Source organism: Notothenia rossii (genome assembly GCF_949606895.1).
Source record: "Notothenia rossii genome assembly, chromosome: 4".
Taxonomy (NCBI): Eukaryota; Metazoa; Chordata; class Actinopteri; order Perciformes; family Nototheniidae; genus Notothenia; species Notothenia rossii.
In genome coordinates, this window is record NC_136902.1 from 35,406,552 (window position 1) to 35,433,246 (window position 26,695).

At 34.8% G+C, this 26,695-nt stretch overlaps 1 protein-coding gene across 1 annotated transcript; it reads right to left on the reverse strand.

The window, feature by feature from the left end:
- Positions 1-3,833: 3,833 nt before the first annotated feature.
- LOC307035764 (scavenger receptor cysteine-rich type 1 protein M160) lies at positions 3,834-24,048 on the reverse strand. Its single transcript, XM_079675450.1, has 19 exons — positions 23,992-24,048; positions 21,572-21,883; positions 19,914-20,021; positions 18,317-18,520; positions 17,447-17,632; positions 16,498-16,655; positions 15,773-15,932; positions 15,011-15,364; positions 13,340-13,642; positions 12,922-13,221; positions 12,006-12,308; positions 11,129-11,422; positions 10,468-10,740; positions 9,472-9,650; positions 9,215-9,323; positions 8,494-8,640; positions 7,032-7,139; positions 6,183-6,320; positions 3,834-4,968 (listed from the first exon to the last, which is right to left on the reverse strand). The coding sequence occupies exons 1-19, from the start codon at positions 24,041-24,043 to the stop codon at positions 4,799-4,801; spliced, it is 3,858 nt and encodes a 1,285-aa protein (XP_079531576.1). The 5' UTR covers positions 24,044-24,048; the 3' UTR covers positions 3,834-4,798.
- Positions 24,049-26,695: the final 2,647 nt, after the last annotated feature.

Here is a 26,695-nt window from a genome sequence, read left to right on the forward strand (position 1 = left end):
AGATTGTTTCTTGCGGTTGTGAAAGAAACTGTGGTCATGGACTTTCCACTCCATCTTATCTATAGAGCTGTCATGTTTCTGATACTTTAGTAATACTTAGTAAATCACCATGCACTGATACAGGTACTTATTTTCCAGAACTTTCTTGACCCTTTTGATGCCCTTGGCCATTGGTTCTCAGTCAATGGTGTGTTACCTTACGACTGTGTTGAGTTGAAATTTGTCTTGCTGCCAGGTAAAAAATTAAACACACAGACAAACGGCCTTACTGATGTATAAAAACATTAAATACATGAATTTGTATAAGTATAAATAAGTGAAAACAGGAAACATGTAGGCCTCTCCTCAATATTTGTATTGTAGTTTTTAATTCTTCCAATATACAGTATGTGTATCAAATATGAGTCTGGTCCGCTCAGTTTCGTGAAAAATATTGCCAGTTTTCTGTTATGATGCAGACAAATAAAACTTATACAGAACCAAAAGCATGAACTCATTGGTGGAGGTAATAACAAATTGTAAACAGCAAACATTTTAGTGGTGGAAGTGCTCTCTGGGCGGCTTTAGACTAAATCTAAATACACTTTCAAAATAGATAACTTCAATTGGCTTTCTTTTTTTTTCATAGCATATTTAATCTTTGGGCAAAAGAGACCATTGTTTTTTTTAACATATATTACATCATACCTGGCCGCTAAATCCTCAGAACTGTTACAGGATGTGTATTTTTGTAAAACGTTTAACTTTTTTATTATAATTAATTGTTTATGCATGCTTAGGAAACATTAAGCTGTCTTTGGCTCTTTTCTGCTGTAACAATGTACATTTCCCCTCAGTGGGACTAATAAAGAGATTCTGATACTTTAGGCAAAAAAACAGTAGCCCCATGTGACCAAGGACTAATTCTAGTATAAGAAAATTGTTATATCCATTAAACTACATGGAACAAAAAGTATTTGGTATTTAGGAACTGATAACAGAGAGAGAATACTTTTTTTTAAAACGTTGTCATTTTCAAAAATCCCTACTTTGGCCATTAATAAAAAGGTTGCCCCATGTCTGTACCAGGTTACAAAATGTAAGACTAAACAGAACACATTGTGTCGCTTTTTCTTTTTCAAACTTAAAACAGTCCTAGGCACACATTAAAAGGTAATGAGGACTTGAGTCTCTACATGTCACTGTGTAAATGTCCCCAACACACACACGCTGTCAAGATATCCAGGCATTCTGCATGACACCATACAAATGGGAGCACTAATAATAATACATTATTGTTTGTTATGGAAAATCACCACAACTGGGGCCTTTCCCGTAGCAGATGGCTCGACTGCCTGTTACCTCCATAAAAAGGCATCTGAGGTAGCTGGAGAAACTTCTGTCAACACTGAATTGTGTTTGAACATATGACTGTTAGGGACCGCAAGAGCCAATCCAGCAGAGTAGACAAGCCAACGTTTTAGAGATGAATATTAGAAACATGAGTATACAAACATTTGGTCAAAGGGCTTATTTTAGAAAAAGCTGTTCACACTCTTTCAGAATATTGACAGTTGTATTTTAAAGAAAAATATTGATGCTAAAACCTCATAAAGCAGCCTCAAGATACGGTAGACTAAACATACAAAACGTACAATTAACATACATTAAAAAAGTTGGTCAAAGTTCTGATATTGTGAACAACTGTTTCGTAATATATTCTAAAGTCCTAATTAAGACTAAGACAGATCATATATGCAAAGATATTGGACCGGTAAATAATGATGTACATAAATGTTCCTTAAAGGAAGGATGATAGTGATAATGCTGACATGCTGACGTGTCGTAGATACAGATTGGTGACTATTTTGCCCACATCTTCCTGATAAAGATATCACTTTTGGCGGTTGGGCCGCGGAACACAGCCTGGACTAAAATTCACCGCTGTTTTTGTTGCTGCTTTTGCAAATTAAACAATTGAACTAAAATAATACTTTGTTTTTGGTTTTGTGTCATTTAGTCAAATGGTTCTTCTGTTAAGCAAACATGCAATGGAACTGCATTTGTTTATGCAATCCTATGTTGCCAACTGACAATGTAATATCCTTGATTATAATTTGTACCATGGTAAACTTACTTTAGCTTGGTAGCATGCTAACATTTGCAAATGTTAACTAATAACGAAGTACTGAACAAATAATAGGATCTGATCATGAAGCTAGAAGACAAGGGAACACTCAAATTATTTCAATTCAACCTCAGGGAACTTGAATGTCTGAACCAAATTGTATTGCAAAAGTAAAACGATTTCACTCCTCAAAAATGTGCACATCATGGTAGGTCCAGAGAAAAAGTCAGAGGATAACCACAGTCATTAGGATTCATCCTCTGGAGACCATGTGACTGAATGGCAATCCATCTCATATTGTTGATGTTATTTAAGTCTGGACCAAAGTATTTTATTTTTCATGCCTAAAAACAATGGTAGTCTTCAACAAATAAATCATTAAACATGATTAAAGCTCAATGGCATCAAATGATCAAAAGAAGTGGACATAGCCTTCCCTCAGTCTGATTGTAGATTCTCACTATGTTTATCCTATTAAACCTTTTCCTGATGAGTTTATGTTATGAATCCCTGGTTTTAAGTAATCTTTATTACAGCATGATCTTCATTTTGCAATATATGGTCCCATATACTGTAGTGAAAATGAGATGATAAAGTAGCGTTAGCTTTAGGGCTTGTGATTGACCATTTGGCACCACCTTGACCTGTCAATCAGGGCAATGGTGTAGCAATGCATGTGCCTCTGAAGCTTAACACTCTAGTCCAGATGTGTTCATTTTTGGCTCCAAAAAACAAGATGGCTAATGCAAAACTCTCAAACCCAAGGCTCCAATATGGTAAAGGCCTAAATGGTGCCAAAATACTAGTATATTAAGGGCTACTTGGAAAGTAGCACAACTGCTCTATGTCAAGAGATAATTTTGTTCTACAAAGAGGTTTTCTCATTTGGTTCTTGCAAACTCAACTACACAACACAATGGCACTTGTAACTCTGTTTCACTGACGGAGCACTATGTCTCCGCTGTATTTATTTCCCAGCTTCAGCCACACAGCAGAGCTAATCCTGCATCATGATCCCTCTGAAGGCCTCTCTCTGCGAGGCCGGGTGTGATGTTTGCATATCTTACGAGGGCTGTTGCTTACAAATTAGTCCCTTTGGGTGTATCGCTGGCGCTGTGATCTCAGTGGACGTTGGCTAACTCCTGACTAAACATGTGAGGCTCAACATGTCCATCAATCTCTTAAATGCAGCACCAGAGTGTCTGCGGCTCCCTTACGGAGGGCCTTGCTCATGTTAACATTTGTAGCGAGCAGCTGCTTTCTCACTATGTCTCAACCAAGGGGGGGAAATGTTGAGGTGATTTCTAACAATGTTAAAATGCATGGAGATGAAACTGTATTTGAACTGTTCAAAACAAGAAAGAAAATATTACATATTAACTAGAAATAACCCAGCAGTGGATTGCAGACAAACTTGAGTCATGTGAAAATGATGTCTTGTTAGGAAATGGCTTATTGTGCTGTGTATCAAACTATATATGACTTATACAACATACAGTTTGATACTCAACATCTGAGCCATTTCCTATAAGTCTGTGATCCATTAGATGTAGGTAGATGATGAAACCTAGTAGTGGTAACAGCATACACAAAACTGCCGTAAACACCAAATGGAAATAGGAATAAATAAAACATATTGCGAATAAAACAGGCATGCGTTAAGTTGGGCAATTTCCCGACATAAATTGTCATGAAAGACACTCAAACAGACGACAATAACAGCCAGTTGAACGTTCACACTCGTTTTATATATTAGGTTTGACATTTGTGAAAAGTATAAAAAACACATTGTTATGGTAAAATCTCAATGGTATACATTCTTACAAAGCCTATTTAACACAAACTACCCAATGTGACCATTTAGTATATTCTTACAAAGCCTAAATAAAGATATACTCAATGCAAGTTTACTGAGGCAGTTGTAGGTTGGACTTCTGTAATATTCATTTTATTTTTGCTGTAACTATGCTAAATGGAGAAGATTTTATGACTGCTTTATGCATTGTGAATATATAATTGTTGACCAATCTACAAACTACTGTGAAAGTAATTGCTCGTAAAATATTGCATAAATCATAGAAGCTCTAATACTGAATATACTTCTTTTTTTTTTTTTCAATAAAACAATCTAAAACATAATATATGATTACAGATACATTCTGAGCACATTTCATAAAAGCCATATGAAAACAAAACAAGAGAAAGTTACAAATATATTTCTTTTTACAAGTTCTAACTGCTCTAATTGTGTACATTTAAAGAGAAAATAAACGACCTCATTCATCTTCCTCACCTGTGATTAGCTTGCAGGCTAAAACTTTGTACATTTTATAAGACTCACTTTTGTAAAATAAGAAGTAAGGGCAATGTCTCTGCAAAGTACAACTATTAGCAGTACACAATCAGAGTTTATTTCCTACGTAAAAGTAAGACTATTTCAAATCAGTTTATGAATAACAACTTAGCTTTAATCACTATTTCAGAGTCATTCAATTAGGTTTATCTTTTTTTGTTGTCACTTGCTGAAGTCGCTGGAATAAACTTAAAATTGTCTGCAGCATTAAAAGATTATTTACTGTAAAAATATTGACAGCCTTTAATGTTGGACTTTTTTTATACACGCTTTTGTTGGAGTGAATGACAGCTAGGTGTTTGGGGCGATCTGCTTTGCCAGCTGAACCCAGGGTTGGCTCACCCATCCTGGCCTGGCACCAGGTAATCATCGTCTCCCTCCACTAAGAGAGGTTCCTCTGCGGTGCTCTCCTGGGGGCTCTCGTGGACTTCTGCTTCGGTGAATTCAGGGCAGGCTTCAATGTCGTCGTAGTCCTCCTCCGGGTCTTCCTCCTCAACGGTCACCCCATCTGTAGTGAGAAAAACTGCTGCATATTAAAACGTGTGATTGCTTACAATGTGCAAATAATATTGGTATTTAAAAGGGTAGAAATACTTAGAATCAAGAGATAACAGTATGGAACTTCCCCAATATCATTTAAATGACAGTTTTCTGAAATACAGTGCTGCAGGAACGAGTCCTAAAACCAAGAAATCAGTTAGCATTTTACCACTCCTGGTTCGTTTGGAAGTCAACTGTTTTTTGCGTGTTTTCTATTAGATGCCTGAAATAAGGTGTGTGGTTAAAACAAGATTTAAATATGTTCATGTTTTGATCTACAACATAAAATATGTCAGTAAATACCCCACAGGTAAACGTCCCAAACTTTAGCGGTTGCTAATAAGTGACTAAATTAGCATAAAACACATTATCCGCCTAAAGTGGTGTTAATATGTGGAGATTATCCTGCTGAACAAACGTGTAACCATCATAAATGTGTGTTTGCCACAGATGTTATTTTCTTCAATATTCCAAAAATGTAATGGAAAAATTCCCTTGCTTTTTGTCGAGTGAAACAGAGATATAGTATCTTCCGGATCGGTCTACAGAAATACATCATGTCTGCACCACTCTATTCTATGTATAGAAAAGCAAAAGAGCCATCACCTATTAAATATGAGCACATGTTTATACAGAAAACTGGTGAACAGATAAAGCCAGGTTCCAAATGATTTCTTCATTATGTTGACATATTAGAGGTATCACTCCTTAAATCAGAACAAAACTGTTAAAAGTTATTTAAAACAAATCTAGTTTTCCCTTGCTTTAAGGAATACAAATGTTCTATTGATCAGGCTATTGATAAAGCATAGGAAAAATAAATCCTTCTGTGACCCTCAGAGCGTGTTAATATGTGTCCAATTCCAAATTATATGAGAATAGGGTAACACAAATGTATGTAATAGATATGATAATCAAACTTCTCCAGTTGGAAGTATCTTTTGTATCACAATTTCTCTTAAACGTTATTTTTAAATATATCAATTTATATCATCTTAAACTTTTGGTGAATCTGGGAAAAATGTACTGACTCAAATAAAGAACTACATGTGTATTTATGGATGTTTACTTGACCAATACATGTTATGAAGCACTTCATCCCAAAAAAGACCCTGTTTTTGTAACTGTAGTTTCTAGCTGTCCTACTGTAAACAGATGGGATTAAGCTGGAGCAAAACTTTCCTGACACTTTATCCATGAGAACATCCTGGAGGAGGTGTTCTCCTTCAGCAGCAGTGAGGGTCTGGAGGGTCAGGGGCTGCATCTCAGCAGCATCACTGACATCATTGTTGGAATGGAAGGGACCGTCTTCTCTGAATCCTGCATCAACAAAATAAATAAAAAGAATCAAAGATACTTAAAATGGTCCTACATTTCAAATCACAACACCCTGTGTTTCCATTAGGAAAACGTAAAATATACAAATTAACTTAAAACATTATTTCTTAAATATTCCAAGTCCTTGCTTATCCTGGCAACAAAAATAAAAACTATGATGCATAATGACAAAAGAAAATGACCACTCAAATAAACAAATGAAAGAGAGACTTTAGATAAATGCAAACAATATATAAATTACATTAAAACTAAATTGCTAAACATAATTTATATTTGACACATTTATGGCCAAATATTGTTGTGATTGTGGCAGTTATGATGTGAGAACTAATAATAGTTTGAAGAATCTCTATGAATAAAAAAGACAATAAACTAAATAATACAAATTCTAAGTATCAGTTTTTATATATAATATGTGTAGAAGTATATGTACTGTATATGTAAAAGCTCATTTAAAAGACACACTGTACAGAAATGATACAGTAAGATGAAATACAAGTTACTTAAATATAAAGGTAATATTGCACAATACTTGTAATAATGTATTGTGTAACATAAAGCAATGTCAAATAGAATTCTGCAAAGTGTTAGCATGTTTGACACTTCAATAGGAATAATCCTGGTGATATATTTGTAGTCAATGATTATGATTCCACTCCAAAGAATACATGAATGAATAAAAATGAGACTCACTGGCTGCTCCCAAGTCCTCCATCTGGTTTGACATGTCCGGGACGTTGTCGTAGTCTCCACTCTCAATCTCTACTTCTTTTGTCGACATTCTCTTTCTCAAAATTCTCACTGCATCAAAAGAGCATGAGACATTAAACTGGTCCGAGACGAAGGACTAAAACTAGACAAGAGTCGGAAAAACTGTTTATAAGTTTATGTTATTAATTTTCTCAACAGATGAACAAACACTTGATCCTTCAGTTTATCAAAAACATTTAAAACCAACACAATATTTATTTCTGAGATGTGGTGGAGTTGGGTTAGGGTTCGGCATAAAGTAGCAATGTACCTCAAATGTGTACTGAAGAAGATTACTTGAGAAAAAGTACTTTTCCATCAAAGCATGCATACTTTAAATATCAGAGTGTATACTTATAGTTCCTTCAGCTGTTATTTATGTAAGCTATGTACTTCCTTACTGTTTGCATATTTAAAGTATATGCACAATGCAGTATATATATATGTTTTTTCTTACATTTACCTATCTTTTATATTATAAAATGCAAGTATGAACCTGAAAATGAGTATGATGTTCTGCCTCTGAACTCTTTATAGTACATTCGGATCATTTGACCTGTTTTGGCATTTAAAGCAGTAAAAACATCTTAAATGGATTCTTAAAGCGTGAAATGTCATTGCTTTTCCGAAAGTAAATTATATAATATTGGCAAATATTAGTTTATGTGCAGGTGGAATGCATTTAAAGGGATTGTAAGGTCACCGGAGGCGGTCACACAAAAGTATAGGCTCATGGGGAATGTTAAAACACAAAATACTCAGATTGACATGTTGTTAGTGCTGATGGTTTCAATCATAATGATAACACCTACTAATACTTCAATGTGGTTTTCTATCATATAAATCATGTTGCTGACTCATATATTCTGTTTAAGATTAGAGTATGAGAGAATGTGTGGGTTTAGATGTATTTTCTCTATAAAGGGATTGTGTCAATATCAATCACCCATTCATTTTTGACCATTAGTTATGTATGGTTGTAAAATACATTAGTGGTTTTAAATATGGTTGGCAAACTGACTGATTATAAAACAACAATTATAAAAGGGTTCTTGATTATTGTAAAAAATGTCCTGCTCCACACTGTAAAGGGTTAGAATATGACCATAGGCTATGGAAGAGCCACATGAGTCATTAGTGGGTGCTGGTAATGCTGCTATTTATATAGTGAAATAAATATTGTTGCTTGAAAAAAGCAGCAGTGATAGGGTTATGATTATTAGTGTCATACAGTGGTCAGAATATAGACAGAATGCAACAAGACTGGCCTCATGTGGCAAAAAGGCTCCAATACACCTTCATTACACTGAGATGATCATCATGGTATACCAGAATAGCTGATGCAATGGTCTGCTTATATTTAAACAAATAGCATAAGACAGTTGTAAAGTAATAATATACTCACGCGATATATTCTTGCCTTTGTTGACAATGCAGATTCGGATAATTACGACAATTATTATCACCAGAACCAAAAGTAATCCTACTCCCAGGATAATGCCCACTGGGGGGGGTGAAGGGGCTGCAGGCTTTTCAGGCTTGGGCACGTAACCTGAAATCAAAAGACAGAATCAGATTGAATATCTGGTGTACATCCAGTAGGCTTTCAGGTGCAAGGAATTTGATTTGGTGTATTGATAAGGTATAGAAGAGTGTCAGTTATATTTCATATAACTGACACTTTTTGCCAAAGCAACTTATTTAAAGTGCAATCAACCATGAAGAACTCAAAATAGCAAGAACCCTAACTGTATATTAGCTTCAAATAAGAATATATATTTGAATTGCTACATACAGAAATTGGAATTATAATGTTTTTATTGGCCTGGGTGCACTGGAAACTGATGGGTTTCAGTCTACAATCGATATCTACAAAAATGTAATATAAAGAAATACTCTAAACAAGTACAATATATCTAAATCAACACAAAAGCTCTCTGCATTTATTGGAACTGAGTTTTCTGTAGAAAGGTTCAACATTTTATTCCAGAATTGCCTTTTTTGCATTAACGATTAGATGCTACTTGTCAAGGTAATCAAATCAGATTTTTTTTTAATTTATTACTAGAGTATTACAGGTAACAAATATCTGACTTATTGGGAAATGACAAGTTGGTTTGGGTTACCGTTACAGTAGATCTCCGCTGGTTTTTGGTCCGCACAACTCTTCATTTCAACACAGTGCATAGGGTCATTAGGATCTTTGGTGCAATTCAGTGTTGTTACCAAGTCGACCTTAAAACACAGATTTGGATGTATTTATTTATATTTATAAGGACATGATTAAAGTTAAATTATACAGATTTTAAAATGATCAAACTAATGACTGAAACATTGCTAAAAATTACAAAATCGGAAACTAAATTGGAAGAAACATATTTACCCGATTGAAGACTTCAGATCCCTTTATGCTACTATTGTAGCCTTTACAATTTTCACACAGTGTTTTCAGAAGTTTCACTGGAAATTGTTCGGCCAGGGGACACACTTTTTCCCATTTATTTCGATAGTTGACTTGAATCTGACCTCCACACTTTTCTGTAAAGTTGAACTTGACATTGCCTGTAGGAATACAAAAATATATTTCTATGTTAGCCATTTAAGGAATTTGCTATAGCTAAGCTAAGCCAAACATAAATACTGGGAATGAAAGGGAAGCAGCTAGTGTTGCTCTGTCTATAAAAACCATGGTGTTAAGAGAAACTTAAATTGAATTTCTTACATTAAATAAACAAAATTCAAGATTCAAATATGTAATGTCATACACACAGCTATAGTTGTGCAATGAAACACTTGGGTCACAGGATGCTCATATAATGCAATATATAAATATATACAAGAGATAAAAGATATTATCATGTTTATTTGTGATATTTAGAGGTGCTTCCAGTTTTTACTTTGATAAAACAAAGTGTGAAGCAGCTAGCCTTGCTGTCTGTACAGTGTGCTAACCTAGTCTGATCCTCTCCTGGCTATACTAAGCTAGGCTAATCGTCTTCTGGCTTAAGCTAACATATGAGTACTTAACTTTAATCCAACTCTTGGCAAGATGACAAATAGTAGGTGTAAATGTATAAGTATATTTAAGTGTCAACTTCATTCTGTAATACTGTGTATTTCAATGGGTTTATTAATTCAGCTGCAAATATCCTGAAAATAATTTAATTTCGAGGGGACTGACTTGAAATGTACCAACAAATGCAAACACACATTTAGTATTTCCTATTTAACAGATAATCAAGTATATTTACATTTGGATTACATTTAAATAATCATACAAGGATTTGCATTCCAAATAATATCAATGACATGATAGGCAGAAAGTTTACATACACAATACTTTTCATCTCCAATGGTACATAAGCACATACCTACTTACCAGCACAGAAAACTGAAACCAACGTTTTTTCACACTTTCCCATGACTCTCTTGCACTGGCCGATTTGATAATGGTTTTCCTTACAGTTTACATGGAAGTACTCTTTATCCTTAATCGGCTTTTTGATAGCAGAGAAACCAATGGCGTTGCTGCAACTCAGTTCTTGGCAAACCAAACGTGAGTACCTGTCTTCCCAATTTGTGTTGCACACCTCAAGGTCATTTACCGTCACTTCACCAGCACACTTTGTTGAAAGATTGACCTTAGGTTCATCTAGAAAGGAAAGAAACAAGATCAAATATTAAAGTAAAATATTACAAGTTGTAGTTTTCAGGTGCTAGCATACTCAGCTAGCGAGAAATCAAACTCATACATTTGTGAATTTGTGAGTTTGTGAGGTGATGGTAAGCAGATATATTTACCTTTACCTGGCTAGGTGTCTTCCCCTACTACTAAGCTACATTACGCTAATCATCAGCTGGTTGCAATACATATTAAGCCTTACATGATTTTGAAATCAATAGTCTCTTACAACTCTTAATAAGAGAGCAAATAAGCGTCATCCCTTACATTTCAAACCTTTAATGGTCAATATAAATGCATGTAAAGTAGGTAATTTACTGCATATTAATGGAAATGGCAGCAGGAAAATCTTTTATACCTTGACATTTAATAAAGATCTGGTTTGTGTTGCTTGATGAGGTTTTTTTCTCACAGTCCCAGATGGACTTCAGATTCTTTACACCTGCACAGCTGAAGCTCGTTGTCCAGGATGCAGCTGTCTTTCTTGCCTCCTTTGAAATTAAATCGCCGCAGTTAAGATTGCTGCAAAGTATATTCCCCATAGTTTCTGTCCAGCCTTCAGTGGAAACAGCACTTTTGTTGTTGTCCTTTGAGTGAACAAACAGATTTCCACTACAGGCAGTACCACCAACTAGTGCAAACATACTCCAGCCTGAAAAAAGCAAGAAGAGATGAGAGAGGATTCAGGAACAACCAATACCACCAAAAATGTAATAAGCAATAACTTAAAAATGTAGATTACATTTTAAAGATCTAAAGAGCATACACTGTGTGCTAATATTTGAAAGTTAGCTGAGAACATTTTAAATGTTTTTATGGTAAAAAGGGAGCAACAGTGTGCCGCAAGCTGGCTAAGCATAACAGAAAGATTGTGACTTAAAATCCGGACCAAAACTATTCTGGTGTATAACCACCTTAAAAAACTCACGCTGTGTGGTAAAACATTGATTAATCTGTGAGATTTCTCATTTAATTAAATGTGTTATTGACCAACGGTTGGAGCCAAGCTAGCAGTTTCTGGATGCATCTGTTATGCTAGGCTCAGCCAAGCATGTGGTAGTTTGGTATGTTTCTTAGAATCATCAGAGTGGCATCAATAGTCTCATCTATCTCAGTAAGAAAAAGCAAAAAATAAATGATATATTTTGAAGGAAGGTCCCAGATATACTGGAAAACTAGAAGAAAAACATTAGCTGAACATTTTTAGAAGAAGATACAACGATAATAACACTTACTGGAGCATTGGAGGTCAGCACGAGTGCATGGGCCATCATTAGTTTGTATCATACATTGTTTTAATGCCTTGTAGTCATCTCTAGAACCATATATTTCTGAAATGACAGCACCTTTTACTGTTTTGGGTCCATCTTTAATCTCATCTGCTGCCTGACCACAGTCCAGCACTCGACAGATGGTATGTCGTGTTTTGTTGTCTTTAAGAGCATCTTTGCAAACTGGGAGCCATTGGTTTTCGTAGTTCATTTCCAAACCTCCAGAACATTTTTCTCGGGAAGGAGTAAATCTGGCTTTGACACTACCTGTAACAGTGAAAGATACAGAGTTATTTTGTTATTTAAATAAAACAAACAAAGATATAATAAATATAAAATAAAGCCAGTCGCATGACCCCTGAGTTATGGCCAGTTGTGTGTCTTGTGGCTAAGCACATCAGAGTTTACAGGAACATTCTGATTAACATCCATCCACCCATCCAACCAACCAACCAGGCACATCCAACCAACCGACCAGGCACATTGGCAGTTAATTATCCTTTGATGCCTGAGCAATAATTTCATTTGAAATATTGATTTAACATTTTGGAAATTGACGAATCTTATTATTGTGTATTCTCATCTTCTGCATCTTGTATGAACAGGAAATATTTTGTACTTCTATTGTTTTGTGTTTGTGTTTTTATCTTGTGCAACTACTGCAAAAAGAATGTTCCCCTACAGATTGTACAAAAGACTGTGAAATATTCAAGTAACTACCTAAGCAAACCAGAATTAAAATGTTTAAATAGAAAATGTTTTGGTCATAATAATACAAAAGGCATTCAAAAATCACCAAAAGAATAAAACACAACGGTTTCATTAGGAAAAAAACACACGTTTTTGGGGAACATACAGTATAGTTAAAACATTACATTACCTGAGCAAACGACATATGCTGGATCATTGTTACAAGTCTTATCATTGTCATCAAAGCTGACCAAGTTGCACTTGGTCAGGTTGTGAGTCATCTCTGTGCAGTGAACACTCTTGAACTTCACCTCCCTTTGTTTAGTCTTGTTGATGGGCTTTAGGACAAGGTCACCACAGTTCTGGGATGTACACAGCATACGGGAGTCTTTGTCTGTCCACGGATTCGCACACACACCACCGCACTTCCCGTTCAAACAAACATTGACGTACCCCAAACAGCCTTTGGACAGGTTAATTGTTTTTTCTCCTGTTGTGGCATATAGCAAAAGGGATGAGGAAAATGGAATATAGTGGAAATATACACGTGTAATGAGAAAGTTGAAAACATTTTATGAGATGAAAGTCTCCACATAGTGTCACATTACCTGAGCATTTCACAGTGGCAATTGTGAAATTGAGGTCTTTTGGATTTTGTGTTTCTCCACAGTGAAACAGAGATGTTTCGTTTCGTGAGCAGCTGTAGAATTTATCCCAAACTTTTTCTTCTCGACCAGGCAGGGTGTTATTGACATTCAAAACTCCCCCACAATGCATCTCCCGACACACGGTGTTTGCCGTCTCTTTGTTCCATGTCACGTTAGACCCGGAGAGCCAGTACGTTCGTTGGAGGTTGTTTATCCCCACCTTGCCAGAGCAGGAATCTCCGTCCAGAAATATCATTGCATGTCCTAAAATTGACAAAATAAAGATAGTCAGTTAGCTTTAGCTTATGATAGACTAGTAATGTGTTCAGGGTGGCTTCCTCTTTTTTCAAATGCATGCCATTTTAGGCTCATGACCCCTCACATCGTAGACTTGGAACTACCGAACGACCGTTTATTTTTCTCTTAGAATAATGAAATGGGGAAATGTAGTTATAAGTCAGAATCAGAATCATAAAGCATTTATTCATCCCACAGCGGGAAAATCACAGCAGCAAGGTATAAAAAGGCAGATAAACATTATTATTAAAACTATCATCAACCTTACAGTTCCCATCAGCTTCAGAATTCTGAATTGGTATTTATTGGTCTGTGCAGTGAGTAATATTATATATTTGAATAGTTTTTTCAGATATTCATATTTGTTGTACGATTTGTAATTGTTACATTGTTTTCACACTAGGAAAAGATAGAATTATTATGAAATACTGGAACATTTATATTCCATGTGATACATTTAATTAATATTCTCAACAATCTAAAAGCAAAATGAATAAATGCATATTATCAATCTAGTTTCCTGCAGCTGTTTCCAGCAAGAGCAATTATCTGTTCAGCAAATTATCTGTTCAGCAAATTATCTGTTCAGCAAATTATCTGTTCAGCAAATTATCTGTTCAGCAAATTATCTGTTCAGCAAATTATCTGTTCAGCAAATTATCTGTTCAGCACCAAATGACAGACAGAAAAAGTGAACCTTTGCATATCACTTGGTGAGAAATATCTAAAGAAATCATATTAAAAAAACTCCAGACTCTACAATGTGGAGGACAGAATCCAGTGTTATTAAAGTCCTTTACAAAAGTAGAAGTACTAATACTACACTGTAAAAAATACTCCATTACAAGTAAAAATATGCCAACTGCAATGAGATTGTTACCTAGGTAAAAGTATTTATGTTTAGAAAAACTACCTAAAGTATTAGAAGGAGAAGTACATTGTAGAAAAGTTCTTACAATTCTTAAAATAAGTAAGCTGGAAGAGTGAAACAGATTTACTCAAACAATACTTAAACAATTATCAAAATTGCTGGTAATAGATTTGTGCCAACCCACTCACTGTTTGAGGTGTACTTTGTTGGATACATAAAATAATAGCTGTTAAATAAATGTAGTGAAGTAAAAGTACAATATTAATTCTAGTGGAGTGGACATAAAATACTCAATTAAATTCCAAATACCTGACATTTCTGCTTAATGACAGTACTGCAGAAATGGACTTAGTTACATATCACCAAAGACAGATTCAAAGTCATTCACACACACACATCTTGACTCGAACCGACACTTTGGAATTGGCACAATAGAAGGTCAGACGAATGGAAAACACACTCACCCTCACAGGTTATTCCCACTGCCTCCTCCTTATTCATGTTTGGAATCGGCCTTCCAAGCGAGTATGACTGTCCGCGGTTGTTGGGAGTCTTTACTTCACACTTAGATATGGAGTCATCATTTTTCACACAAGTTATAGTCTTAGCCAGAAATTCACCTGAACCCTGGCTGTATTTTTGAAAATCCGCCTGATCCTGTTTAATGCTTTTTGTACAGTTCAGTTGATTGCAGACGACATCTGAATTCGTATCTGTCCATTCTTTTTTATCGACCCTCTGCCATTTGCCCTCGTACTTGATCTCCAGTCTGCCGGCACATTTCCCAGGAGTGTCCTTCAATTTCACCTCAATGCTTTCTGTTCCATGATAGCAAGAGAATTGTCAAAGATTCAAGATTCAAGGCTTTATTGTCATTTTCACATTAGCTACAGTGTTGTTATGTCAATGAAAAACTCACAAGCTCCTCCAACAATATAAATAGCACATAGAACAAATAAAACAGATAGAATAGTGCAAGTAAATACAAATAAAAAACAAATAGTGTTGTATAAATAATTGGCAAGATGCAAACAGATGAATGTTGTGGATGTTCTTTAAAAAGTGCAGGTTTTTAATAGTCGTATGGCCTGTGGGATGAAACTGTCCCTGAGTCTGGTGGTTTTGGACCTGATAATGCAGTAAACACATGCTGCTGTTTGGGCAGGAATATTGTGATTTCTACATTTACATGTAATTGGTATTACAACATTGCTGCTGTGTCTCACCTGAACAGACTACGTATGCCTTGGAAGAACATCTCAGGTTTTGGTCCCGCTGGGCTCTGCAGTGCCACAGGGACGACTCTTTCCCTGAGCACTCCACATTGTGCATGATCACATTGTCCATTTCCCCTCCTCGAGAACTCTTCTCATCGTTACTGAGCACCTGGAGCACAGCATTTATGGTTATATCATTAAGGATCCATGTCATTCATTAGTGGCAAACATTTGATCGGATGTGCAGTCATTTACAGAGACATTTTGTTTTCAATGATGATGATAACTATTTTTGATCATTCACAAAAAATATTAATAAAACATTTCATTAATATAACATTGATAAAGGCAACAACAACAACAATACAATTAATTTGTATTATTATCTAATAAAAAGAACATCCACAATAATACTACTTAATATTCGTAATATTCTTATTATTAATTAAAAAAAACACAATCAATACAAATAATAATAATAATAATAATAATACAAATAAAACTAAAATATTACAAACTCAAACTAATAAAAGTAATACAAAATCACATAATAATGAAAAAATAAATAAAAAATAGTGATGATAATACTAAGAATATTAATGTGATTATAAAAAGGAAAACACATATAATCATAATAAAAATACAAAAATAGAGAGGGGCTGCTCAACAAATTGACATAATCTTGCCTTGGATAAAATCTTTGTTATCAGTGCTTCTTAAATCTAAAAACTCACAGAACTGCCACAGCGTAGCTCCTTGCAGACGACATTAGCTTCCATATTTGTCCAGCCCGAGGCGCACACCGGCTGAAGGGAGTTGTTACGTTTAATATAGACTTCACCATAGCAGTGGCTTTTTTCCCCTTTGTCCATCAGAACCACTCTCACATTATCTGTGAACAGATAAAGGTTTATTTTTTAAAACATTATTTAGTAAGACTATTTAATGTATCATTTTGTCAGTTGGATAAAATATATATAGGAAAAATGGTTGTGTTTCGGCAGAGGTTGGAGAAGTCCTGCATTCAATATGTTACTCAAATAAAACGTATTAGCATCAAAATATAGTTAAAGTCCTAACAGTAAAAGTATTCATTGTGCAGATTGTTCCATTTCAGAATAATATATATGATATGTTTTATAATGATTGATCATCAAAGTGTTCTCAAAGCTGGTAAAGGTGCAGCTAGTTTGAGTGACTTTGTATACTGCAGGGTAGCTTGTGAATTTAGGTGGAACTAAAGTCTGATTTAACACTTGATTAGATTTCACATCATTAATCCACATCGGCAAATTAACTAAAGGTAGTAAATACCTCCAGTGGAGTAAAAGTACACCATTTACCTCTGAATAGGACACTGAAAAAACGGAAAAGTTTACTTTAATTAAATGTATTATGTTAACAGATTTCACATAACTGCTTTAGGTTCGTTCAAAGCAATACAACTACGTCTTAGGTTCAACTTAATAATATTGCTTTCGACTAACCTATAACTGTTATTAGAAATGTGTTGACATAATACATTTGATTAAGGTCAACGTTTCAGTTTTTCGAGTAGTGGGGTAAAAGTAAAGTATTAAGGAGCAAAACAATGTAATACTCAAGCAAAGAGTTAATGTACTTAGTTACTTTACACAACTGTGTTTAGGTTGCCTTTGGTTGAATGTTAGTGTGTTGGACTACCTGTGCAGTTGAGCTGTAGGCCGTCAGCAGCTAGGCTGTGGGCAGATGTTCCGCATTGCATCCGCTCGCACCACTCCGTACTGCGCTTGACGTCTCTGACAGGAGTCCAGACTTCACCGTCCCTCTGCTGCAGCAACCCAGAACACACATTGGATGCGTCTCCGGAGAGTTGCAGTATCTCATGATCTGTGAATGAACCATTTCCTTAATTCACACTTCCTTTCAATAGAAATTGATTTACTCCTGGATAAAGGCAGTTTTGAACACTTGGTTAAAGTTGAATTGAAACAACAACAAAAAATGATATAAATAAACAAAAACAGGAGACAAACTACTGTCGCAGTTTTGACCATGTGGTTAACATTGTTCATTGAAAAAAAACAAAAAGATAGATAGGTTAGGTTATGGATAAGAAAAAAAAAACATGAAAGACTCCAGTCTCCTGGTTAAAAGTTGTACAATAATAATAATAATAATAAATGACATGTATATAGCGTTTTCACAGTGCTAAATGACACCTTAGAGATAAATAAGAAATAAAAGTCAAATTAAAAATAAATAAAGTCTAATAAAAAAACTCCATAAATAAAACATTCAAATATGAATGGAATTCAAAAGCACTTGGAATAAAAGTCCAATAAATAAATAAAAGTCCAATCAAAATATAAAAAGTAAAAGTTCAATACAAAAATAGTTTGGAGCCATCAATCCAAACTGATATTTACAGTATAGTAGACTTTGTATCTGGAGTTCAAATCTTTGCAAATAGTTTTATACATTAAAAACAAACAGCACCTGGGATAAAATAAGTTTTCATGGTAGATGATTCTATGAGACCAGGTATTGGTTCAGTGTGTGAGTGTGTGTTACCTGAGCATATGACAGTAGCAGGATTGAGACACGCTGAACCTTTTTTCGCAGTCGCACACTGCCACAGATTAGTTAGGCCTTTGATGCCTGAACAATCTGCCCACATCTTCTCTGATTGTTTGAGAGTGATCCACGGCTTCTTGGGAATTTCCTTGGCTGTACCGCACTTCAGGCTTTTGCACAAAATATTTGATGCATCGTTGTCTTGATGAGGATCATAAAAAAGAAATCTATAAATCCATTACAAGTCAAAAGCATCCAAAGCTCCTTTTAACAAACAAAAGAAGATTCCTATCTATTTCTTGTGATAAGAATAACAATTATTAAACAAATTACAAGGAATTGGTAAAAATATAATATCTTAATTGACTCACAATGGTATAATCTAGTAAATGAAATGTATGGAATTGAGAAAGAAAGCATTAGAATCAGAAACCAAGCTCATATCTTTGATGAAAAATGGGATAGAATGGGTCAGTGAAAGAACACACAACATATATAATGACCAGGGGGAAAGATCTGATCATGTATATACGTATGAGCATCAATGTTTTATTATGTGTAATCTATATCTTATAAGTTTGTTTTGTTTTTGTCTTTTCCTGATTTGTCGATTGCTTTGACGTTTTTTGATGTATATGAGTACTTATTTTGTTATGTATGCCTTGTAATCAAATCAAATAAAATATAAAGAGCGGGCCCATACTGTCAAAAGTGGTGCCATTTTATGTAGCAATGTTAAAGAAACTAAAAGAAAGTATGAACCTTAAACGAACATCATACGTCTCGTTGAAAGTAAGGAAGAAAAATTGGGGCATGTATGTCATGTTTCAAATGATTTGTTTCACTAAAGAGTGACTTACCCTCTGAATTCCTCCAGTAGTTATAGCTGTCATTAGAATTAATAATAGTATAATTGTAATTAATAAATACCTGATGCCTTAAGAGTTGGAATTTTCCAATACTTCCCAGGAACATCTTATTTCTTTTGCCCTTACACATTTCTCAATATCCTTCATATCTAACTTGAGACCATTTAGAGGGGGCCAAATGATCCCTTTGTGTTACCATAAATATACTACAAACTACCTAACTTTAAAATATAGATTCAATGTTTGACCTCTTCCTCAGCCAGCTATAACAGTGCATGCTGTTTAGACATTGATGCATTCGTGTGGTAATGTCAAATAAGTGAGATACAATGGTTTAAAGACCGAGAACATCTTCCACTATTCAGCCGTGCCACTGATTCCTTCATCTTTACTTTACATGAGAAAAAAAAGATTTCTGTTTTGAACTCCCGCAGTACGTTGGTGTTTTTCATTTTTATTATAATCCTGCTTATTATGAATTTGTATATGATTTTCTTTTCAACGTATTAGTTTAGTTCGCTCAAGTTTATAATTTATATGAATTATGTTTGTGTTTTCATTTACTTTAAAATGTCTGTCTTAAATTCCCACAAAAATAACATTATGATTCAAGGCACACAATAAGGCGTATTTTATTTGTTTTGTTTCACCTATATGTCTATAGAAACATTTGTTTGTACAAACATAATCAATAAATACAGGAGTTTGCTGTCTGCATCTCTTACCCCAGCCGCTGTCCCCACAGAAGTACCCAGAATATGTCTGTGCTGCATCGGTGGAGTACTTGACCGCCCCCGCACACGCATACCCATCCAGGCTGATGTTGATCTTATCTAGAAGACAAAAAAAAGATAAATTAAAAAGGTCCTCCTTATCAGGATTACATTTATCTGACGCTTTTTCTCTCAGCTACTCACAATAAATGCAATAATCCGTGAACAAAAAAAATGTTTGCGCGTTGTTGACTAATTTTACTTGAGGTGAGGGGCAGATTTAATGCGGGACATTATAGACAAAGACATTGTTCAAGATTTTATCATTTTTAGTTCAGTATAAAGTCATAGCACAAAAACAAAAAAAAACATGAAATACAAATTCTGTTCATAAATCAAATACCAATCATGGTGTCAATGACTAGAGTTTTATCAAATAAAATGATTAAATACATTACTGTTAACTTTGCCCTGAGTAACAGCACAGCCTTTGCCTATACGGCAACACTATCACAAATGGTACAATGAAAGACTCTTCTTTCACAGGGGGGGGTCAAAGATCAGTGAGGCACTGGCCCCTGTTGGCCCCCACAAGAACCGCCCATGGTTTATTGGACAAGGTACACACGGACCAGGCAGGTTTGTGAGGGACGATTTGTAGGCGTTCTGCTGTCAATGGGGACCGGGGTAGCAAACAGGCGTGGGTTTTCTGTCATTTCATCACCATTTTTCACAACACACACAAGTTATACATAACACATAACAAGGCAACAGGCATGTTTTTGTTGAGTGGTACCTGGGTCCTGCTAGCAGTCAAAGAGCAGCAAGCCGATTGGCCGATGCAGAGCGAGTCGCACATGCTGGAGGAAATGGTTACATAGTCTTGGATGTATGATCCAGGTACCACTCAACCAAACATTCCTGTTTTGCTCCAAAATGGTGGAATGAGCTCCCCATTTGAATCAGGATGGCAACAATTATACATATCTAACGTCTCAAACTGAACCCCCACCCCCCAAACAAACTCTACTTTTACGTTTAGCCTGCTTGAAGCCAATGCAGTGGGCCCAAAAAGTGTTTGAAAGCTAGTTGCAGGATGATTGTTCTCTGCTAGTTGCAGGATGCTTGCTCTTTGAATTTGTATCTTCATGGTTAAATGCAATAACTTTTGTTATTTTACATTATGTCAGATGTCCATCACTGCCTGGTGAATATAAATTATTAAATATCTGCTTTTCCGTTTTTTTTATTCTCCATTTCTTTTAAAAATAAAACAGATGTATTCATTAATTAATTGTCCTTTTAACTCTTTTATTATAAACCCTCTTATAAGTATATACATTTTATTTTTAGTTCAGTTCTTGTTTATATACAAATACTCGATACATTTTGATATATTTTTTATAAATATAGTTATTTATGTAGCTATTTTTCTATAGGTGTTTTTTTTTCTGTCTGTTATTCACACAACACATCTGAGTCAAGGCATGTTTCTCTATTCTTATGCCTATATTTAAAGAGTTTGTATCTTCATGGTAAAAGGCTTGTATCGTAGATTTGGGTTAGGTAAAGGAAATGAAATGTAACAAAATCATCATCATCATGTAATTTTACAATAATTTGGATTAACTTCTCAAAAGTGATGCATCTCAAAAAGTGTTAAACCTTACTTGAACATTGTATCTTCCTCAGAGTCCCACTGTCGAACTGGCTGATGCCGAAGCCGGGATGCTTGCACTCGCCCAGGTGACGCTCGTCCCCTTTGCATTCCACCTCGTTCAGCCACACTGAATCGACGGGCTGCATGGCGGGCTCCTGGGTGCTCCCATATCCTTTACCACACTGAGTGCTCTTGCAAACCACGTCTTCAGTGTTGTTGCTCCAGTGTTTGTCCCCGATGTAGCCCAGCTTGTTGTCATGGTAGATTTGGATGATGCCTTCACACGGGTTGCTTCCATCAATCAGAATCAGACGGTCCTCACCTGCTTAGAGACCGGAGAGATCATACAGGTAAACAGTATTTAAAAGTACAATAATAATTGTTATCAGTTACAGAGAAAGAACATGTCATTAAATGACAGTCAAACTGGTGATTAGAAATGATTAACATCCAAATATGTATTTTAAAAGGAATATTAAGAAAACATATTATATGTAGAATGTTATATTGTACATAAAAACTGTTTAAAGGATATTATTCCTTTCTAATCACAATTTTTGTTGGTATTTAATCCCATTTTGATTCAAGTTTTAATAAAGAACTTTAAAATGTAAACAGTTATCAGTGTTCCATTTTCTTTGCCTGGTTAAAATCTAGGATCTTTTGGGAGAAATAACAATGAGCTGCATGGCTTTGATTAAGTTATTTATTATTTATTTGAAAAACTCGCCTGAAACCTCTTCAAAATATATTGTCAACTCAAAAAGCATGTAAGTGCACATTAAATATACTATATATATTTATTTATTTATTCATTCACTTATTTGTTGCGATTTTTCTTTTTACAACCTAACATACCAATTTCTTATCTCTATAAGTGCGATGGCAAAATGTACTTTTAACACTAGAACGGGTACATTTTACCCGCAGTTGTTTTTTGATTGTATGTAACTTTTGTTCAATAACATATTAAAGTCTCCCAGTCCGTGACTTTTCCTGAAAGTGTGTTATGTAGCACCCTCTGTTGTTAACAATTGTCAATATGAAGTCAGATTGAAAAAATCGCCAAAGAAAATGCCATTTATACCTATATCCGCCAGCGGTTAATATTCACCTCATAGAAAATGCAGCGTAAACATGACGTGTTGCTATAGCAACGCCTTTTGTCTACTGCGGTTCCTTATAGATAGAGAGATATATTGAGAGAGATAGATAGATAGATAGATAGATAGATAGATAGATAGATAGATAGATAGATAGATAGATAGATAGATAGATAGATAGATAGATAGATAGATAGATAGATGGATAGAGAGAGAGATAGACAGATAGATAGTTATAGATAGTGTAACATCTTGGAGAATACAAGATCTTGGATGACTGAGCTCACGTTGAGGACGTAATGCATGTGTGCAGGTTACGTGCCGGTTGAAGAAAGATGGACACTCGGAATGAGAGAAGTAGTCCGCGTCGTCTATTTATGTAGACAATTATATGTTCATAGAACAGAACATTACATATATATCGATAGAGAGAGGTAGAGAGATTTGTACCTAAACAAAACACAAGTCTAACACCAAGCGTTTAAATCAGCACTCTTAGCGATATTTTAAACATCATGCTATCTGCACAACCTATATCATATGAAAAGCTGAGAGTCCACAGATTCTATTGGTATAAATTTCATCCCTGTGCGTTCAAACTCACTGTTCTGTATGATAAATAAAACAACATTGTACCTTGAAAATCTATAGCGGGTACATTTTACCCGTTGTCGGATTTAGGTATACAGGGACTTCTGGCGGTTCTAGTGTTTGGGTCAAATGTTCTAAAAAAGAAAAACAAGTTACTGAGCTCTGCGGTACAAAGAAATGATTATTATTTCCCCATTTTTTACGATATTTCAAACATTTATTTTCAATGATAACACTCAAATGTTCTGATTTAGTCAATAGTTAATTGTTTAGGGAATTAACCAATTCATTTGACAAATTTGTCATTTCTGAATCATTCGCTTCTTGGTTTCCTATATTTGTGTATCTTATTCAGCACTATTTATAGAAAAAACATAAATATTCTTAACAAGAAAAAGGACAGTGTTACCTCAGTTACAGCACATTTTCATTTAGTATCTGTTCTTGATAATTCTATACATATAACTATGCTAAATGGTATGCCTGCTTGTAGACATATTTCATAAAACCCAATATTGATAACTACACAAAATGTAATTTAGATAGCTTTTAGTAATTTTGAAAACTGTGCCAAATTAAGCATAAGTCATATATATTTTTTAAGATTGTGGCACTGCACGATATTTTAAATAATAAATCTTAACTACAAAAAAAAACAGTTTTGAAAAAATGTGACATATTGAGGCATACACACGGTCCAATTGGAATAAGTCACAGATTTAGAGTTGTCACTTGCCTTTAGCGATGGCAGTGCAGAGCAGGAGGAAGAGGAAGAGGAGCAGCATCATCACTGCAGCTCAACCCTGAGTGAGGCAGACCACAGATCAGCTCTCAGCTTTATACTGAGCAGTCCCGCACACAGCTCTGCAGCAGGGGGGCTCATCTGGACTTACACATATCACCTCACTATTAAAGAAAACAATGTGACTTCATGTTATGGAGGATCTTGGGCAGAATAATATAGTAGAAAACATTAGTTTAAAATAAAGTTGGTATGACGTTTGGTCATTTTCATACACTTTTCTGAGAAAAAATTAGCACATGCTGTGAAATGTTAACTAATTTCATAATCAAAAGTAGAGTTTGCATGAGATTTCCTTCCACACAAATGTCATAATGAATAATCAAGGAATTATTTTTCTATTATTCTTACTTTCAGATTAAATTGGTCATTGTATATCATTTAAAAAGGAAAATACGAACGCATTCATTAATAAATCAGTTAGTGTAGGCTACACAATATACACTTTTAGTTAATAAGAGTAATAATGTGATCACTAAAAATGTTATTGGTGAATGCAAAAAAAACATGTAGTGTGGAAAGCGCTGGCTGTCTTCAACACGCTCCAGATTTCAGGAGATTATTACATTCTATAAATTGCTGCATGTGAAACTTTAATAGCTTTCACGCATTATGCATCTTTAGAAATGTGTTTTCTCTTCGGACAAAGGCTGCTCTGGAAGATGTACATGTTTCTGCAATGACGAGTTTGAATTATAAGGCAGGCGAGGCAGACTTGAATGTGCGCCAAAATAAAGCAACTTTTTATTCTCCTAATATCTGACATAAACGAAAGAATACTCCATACCTGTAAAAGTCTGATGTTGTTGCCTGTGATCTAAATGTCTTTGTATCTAATAAGACTACAACTCTTTCAACATTCATCAAAGATGTTTACATTGAATTCTCCAATGAAAACATTCATTGTATTATTAATAGCAATAGTTAGTAGTTGTTTTAATAAAAAGCATGTTTGGCCCCATCTAATCCTGCTTGGACTCATCAACCTAATATTTATTTTGTAAATGTTTTATTTTAATTCCTATACATATTATAGTAACAATTAAAATGGTTTATGAGCTCATATATGTTATGTATTAAATCCACATTTGTTAAGTAATTGTCTCGGTCAAATTAATACAGGCTATTGAAGTGAATAGTACAAGAAACATTTTAATATCCTTTTTTAACATCTATAAAAAGTGTATAAATGTAATAAATGGTTTACTATGATTAAGTCTAATGCAGAACCGATCAATGTATTTGTCAACAACTAGAACCTTCTTGATGCCGTACAGGTGGAGGACGGTGTGTGAAATGATACCGGGTGAGACACAGTGGTGATAAATATTACAAATCCCACAAATATATTTATACTTGTTGATAACTATAAGCACTTAAATGACCTTCTGTGTGCAACACTGTCATTCCATAACAGCACTGCGTTGCAGTATTTTTTTATTAAATGTTGCACTTGTACTCTGTCCAGCACACACAAGTTTACATAAACAGTACAAATCCTCCACATTCTTTTTAGTGTTTTAATTTAATTAAGTATTGTTTGCTTTAAGCTGCTCTAACAGTTTAATTAACCTCAATTTGAAAATGTAAAAGGTCCTTCGTACAGCTACTTGCCACTAAGATGACATAACACAGCATTTTAAAAAAAATATTTTTTTTTTTACGTAATTTATTTTGACCTTTTGTGTCCCATTGTTTCTATTCCTTGAAAAAGTTATAATTGCATTTCATAAATTATGATTAACATTTTTCAATGTATTTCAAAAGCTGTAAAATATTGCAACCATTTAAAATACTGTATCAACACATACGTGTATAAACGTGTCTGTTTTAATCTGTTGATATAATGCATTATATGAAAGAATGCATATATTCTTATATTTAACCTAAATGATAAACAAGCTGCCAATAATCCACTCAATTGTTTAGGCAGAATAAACTATGGTTCCAATATAAAACATTTGTGCATGCTATAATTGCTATTGATATTTAAAACTACATCAATCAAGATTTAATGTACAATTTAACTCAGAGTTAGCCGAACATAAATACTGCAAGTCAAGCTGAATGTATAAATGTATAAAGGCAATGTATGTAGGGTAGGAAATGATGTGTTATACATGGACGATGTATTAATGTACGATGCGGATAATGTAGAAGCATTGTAAAAGCTTCACTTTTTATCATTTTTATTTGTCTTTAATAAAAAAACATTACTATTTTTAATAGTGCTAGAAAATATTTGAGATTTGGTTCTGTCTTGTAAAATAACCATAACCCTAAGAAGAAACTTTGAACAGATGTTTCATATACTGTATGTGTTTAACCCCCCACTCACTGAACAGTTGAATATTAAATGCACATCATTCTGAATGTTAGATCAGATTGTGTGTGCTTCATGCAGAGGAGTTTTTGAACCGCACGTTTATCACGAGGCGATCACAGATTAAATCTAACTGACTCAACCAGGGGCTTCTGAGCAGAGCTAGCTTAGCAGAAATCTAGCCACAAACCTCTGGCGGTGTTTCAGAAACCAAGACTTTATCTCTGCAGGAAACTGATGTCACACACTGCTGCCTCGGATGTTTGCTCAGGAAACCTCAGATTGTCAGCTTCTAACTGTGAGTTTCTCAAGAGA

Excerpts from the sequence above, each read along its gene's own strand:
- LOC307035764 (XM_079675450.1), bottom strand. The coding sequence starts at position 24,043 with ATGATGCTGCTCCTCTTCCTCTTCCTCCTGCTCTGCACTGCCATCGCT. Across the intron at positions 13,222-13,339 it reads TGCCACTGTGAAATGCTCAG|GAGAAAAAACAATTAACCTG; the intron begins GTAATGTGACAC and ends ATGCCACAACAG. Across the intron at positions 10,741-11,128 it reads GATCTTTATTAAATGTCAAG|ATGAACCTAAGGTCAATCTT; the intron begins GTATAAAAGATT and ends TTTCCTTTCTAG.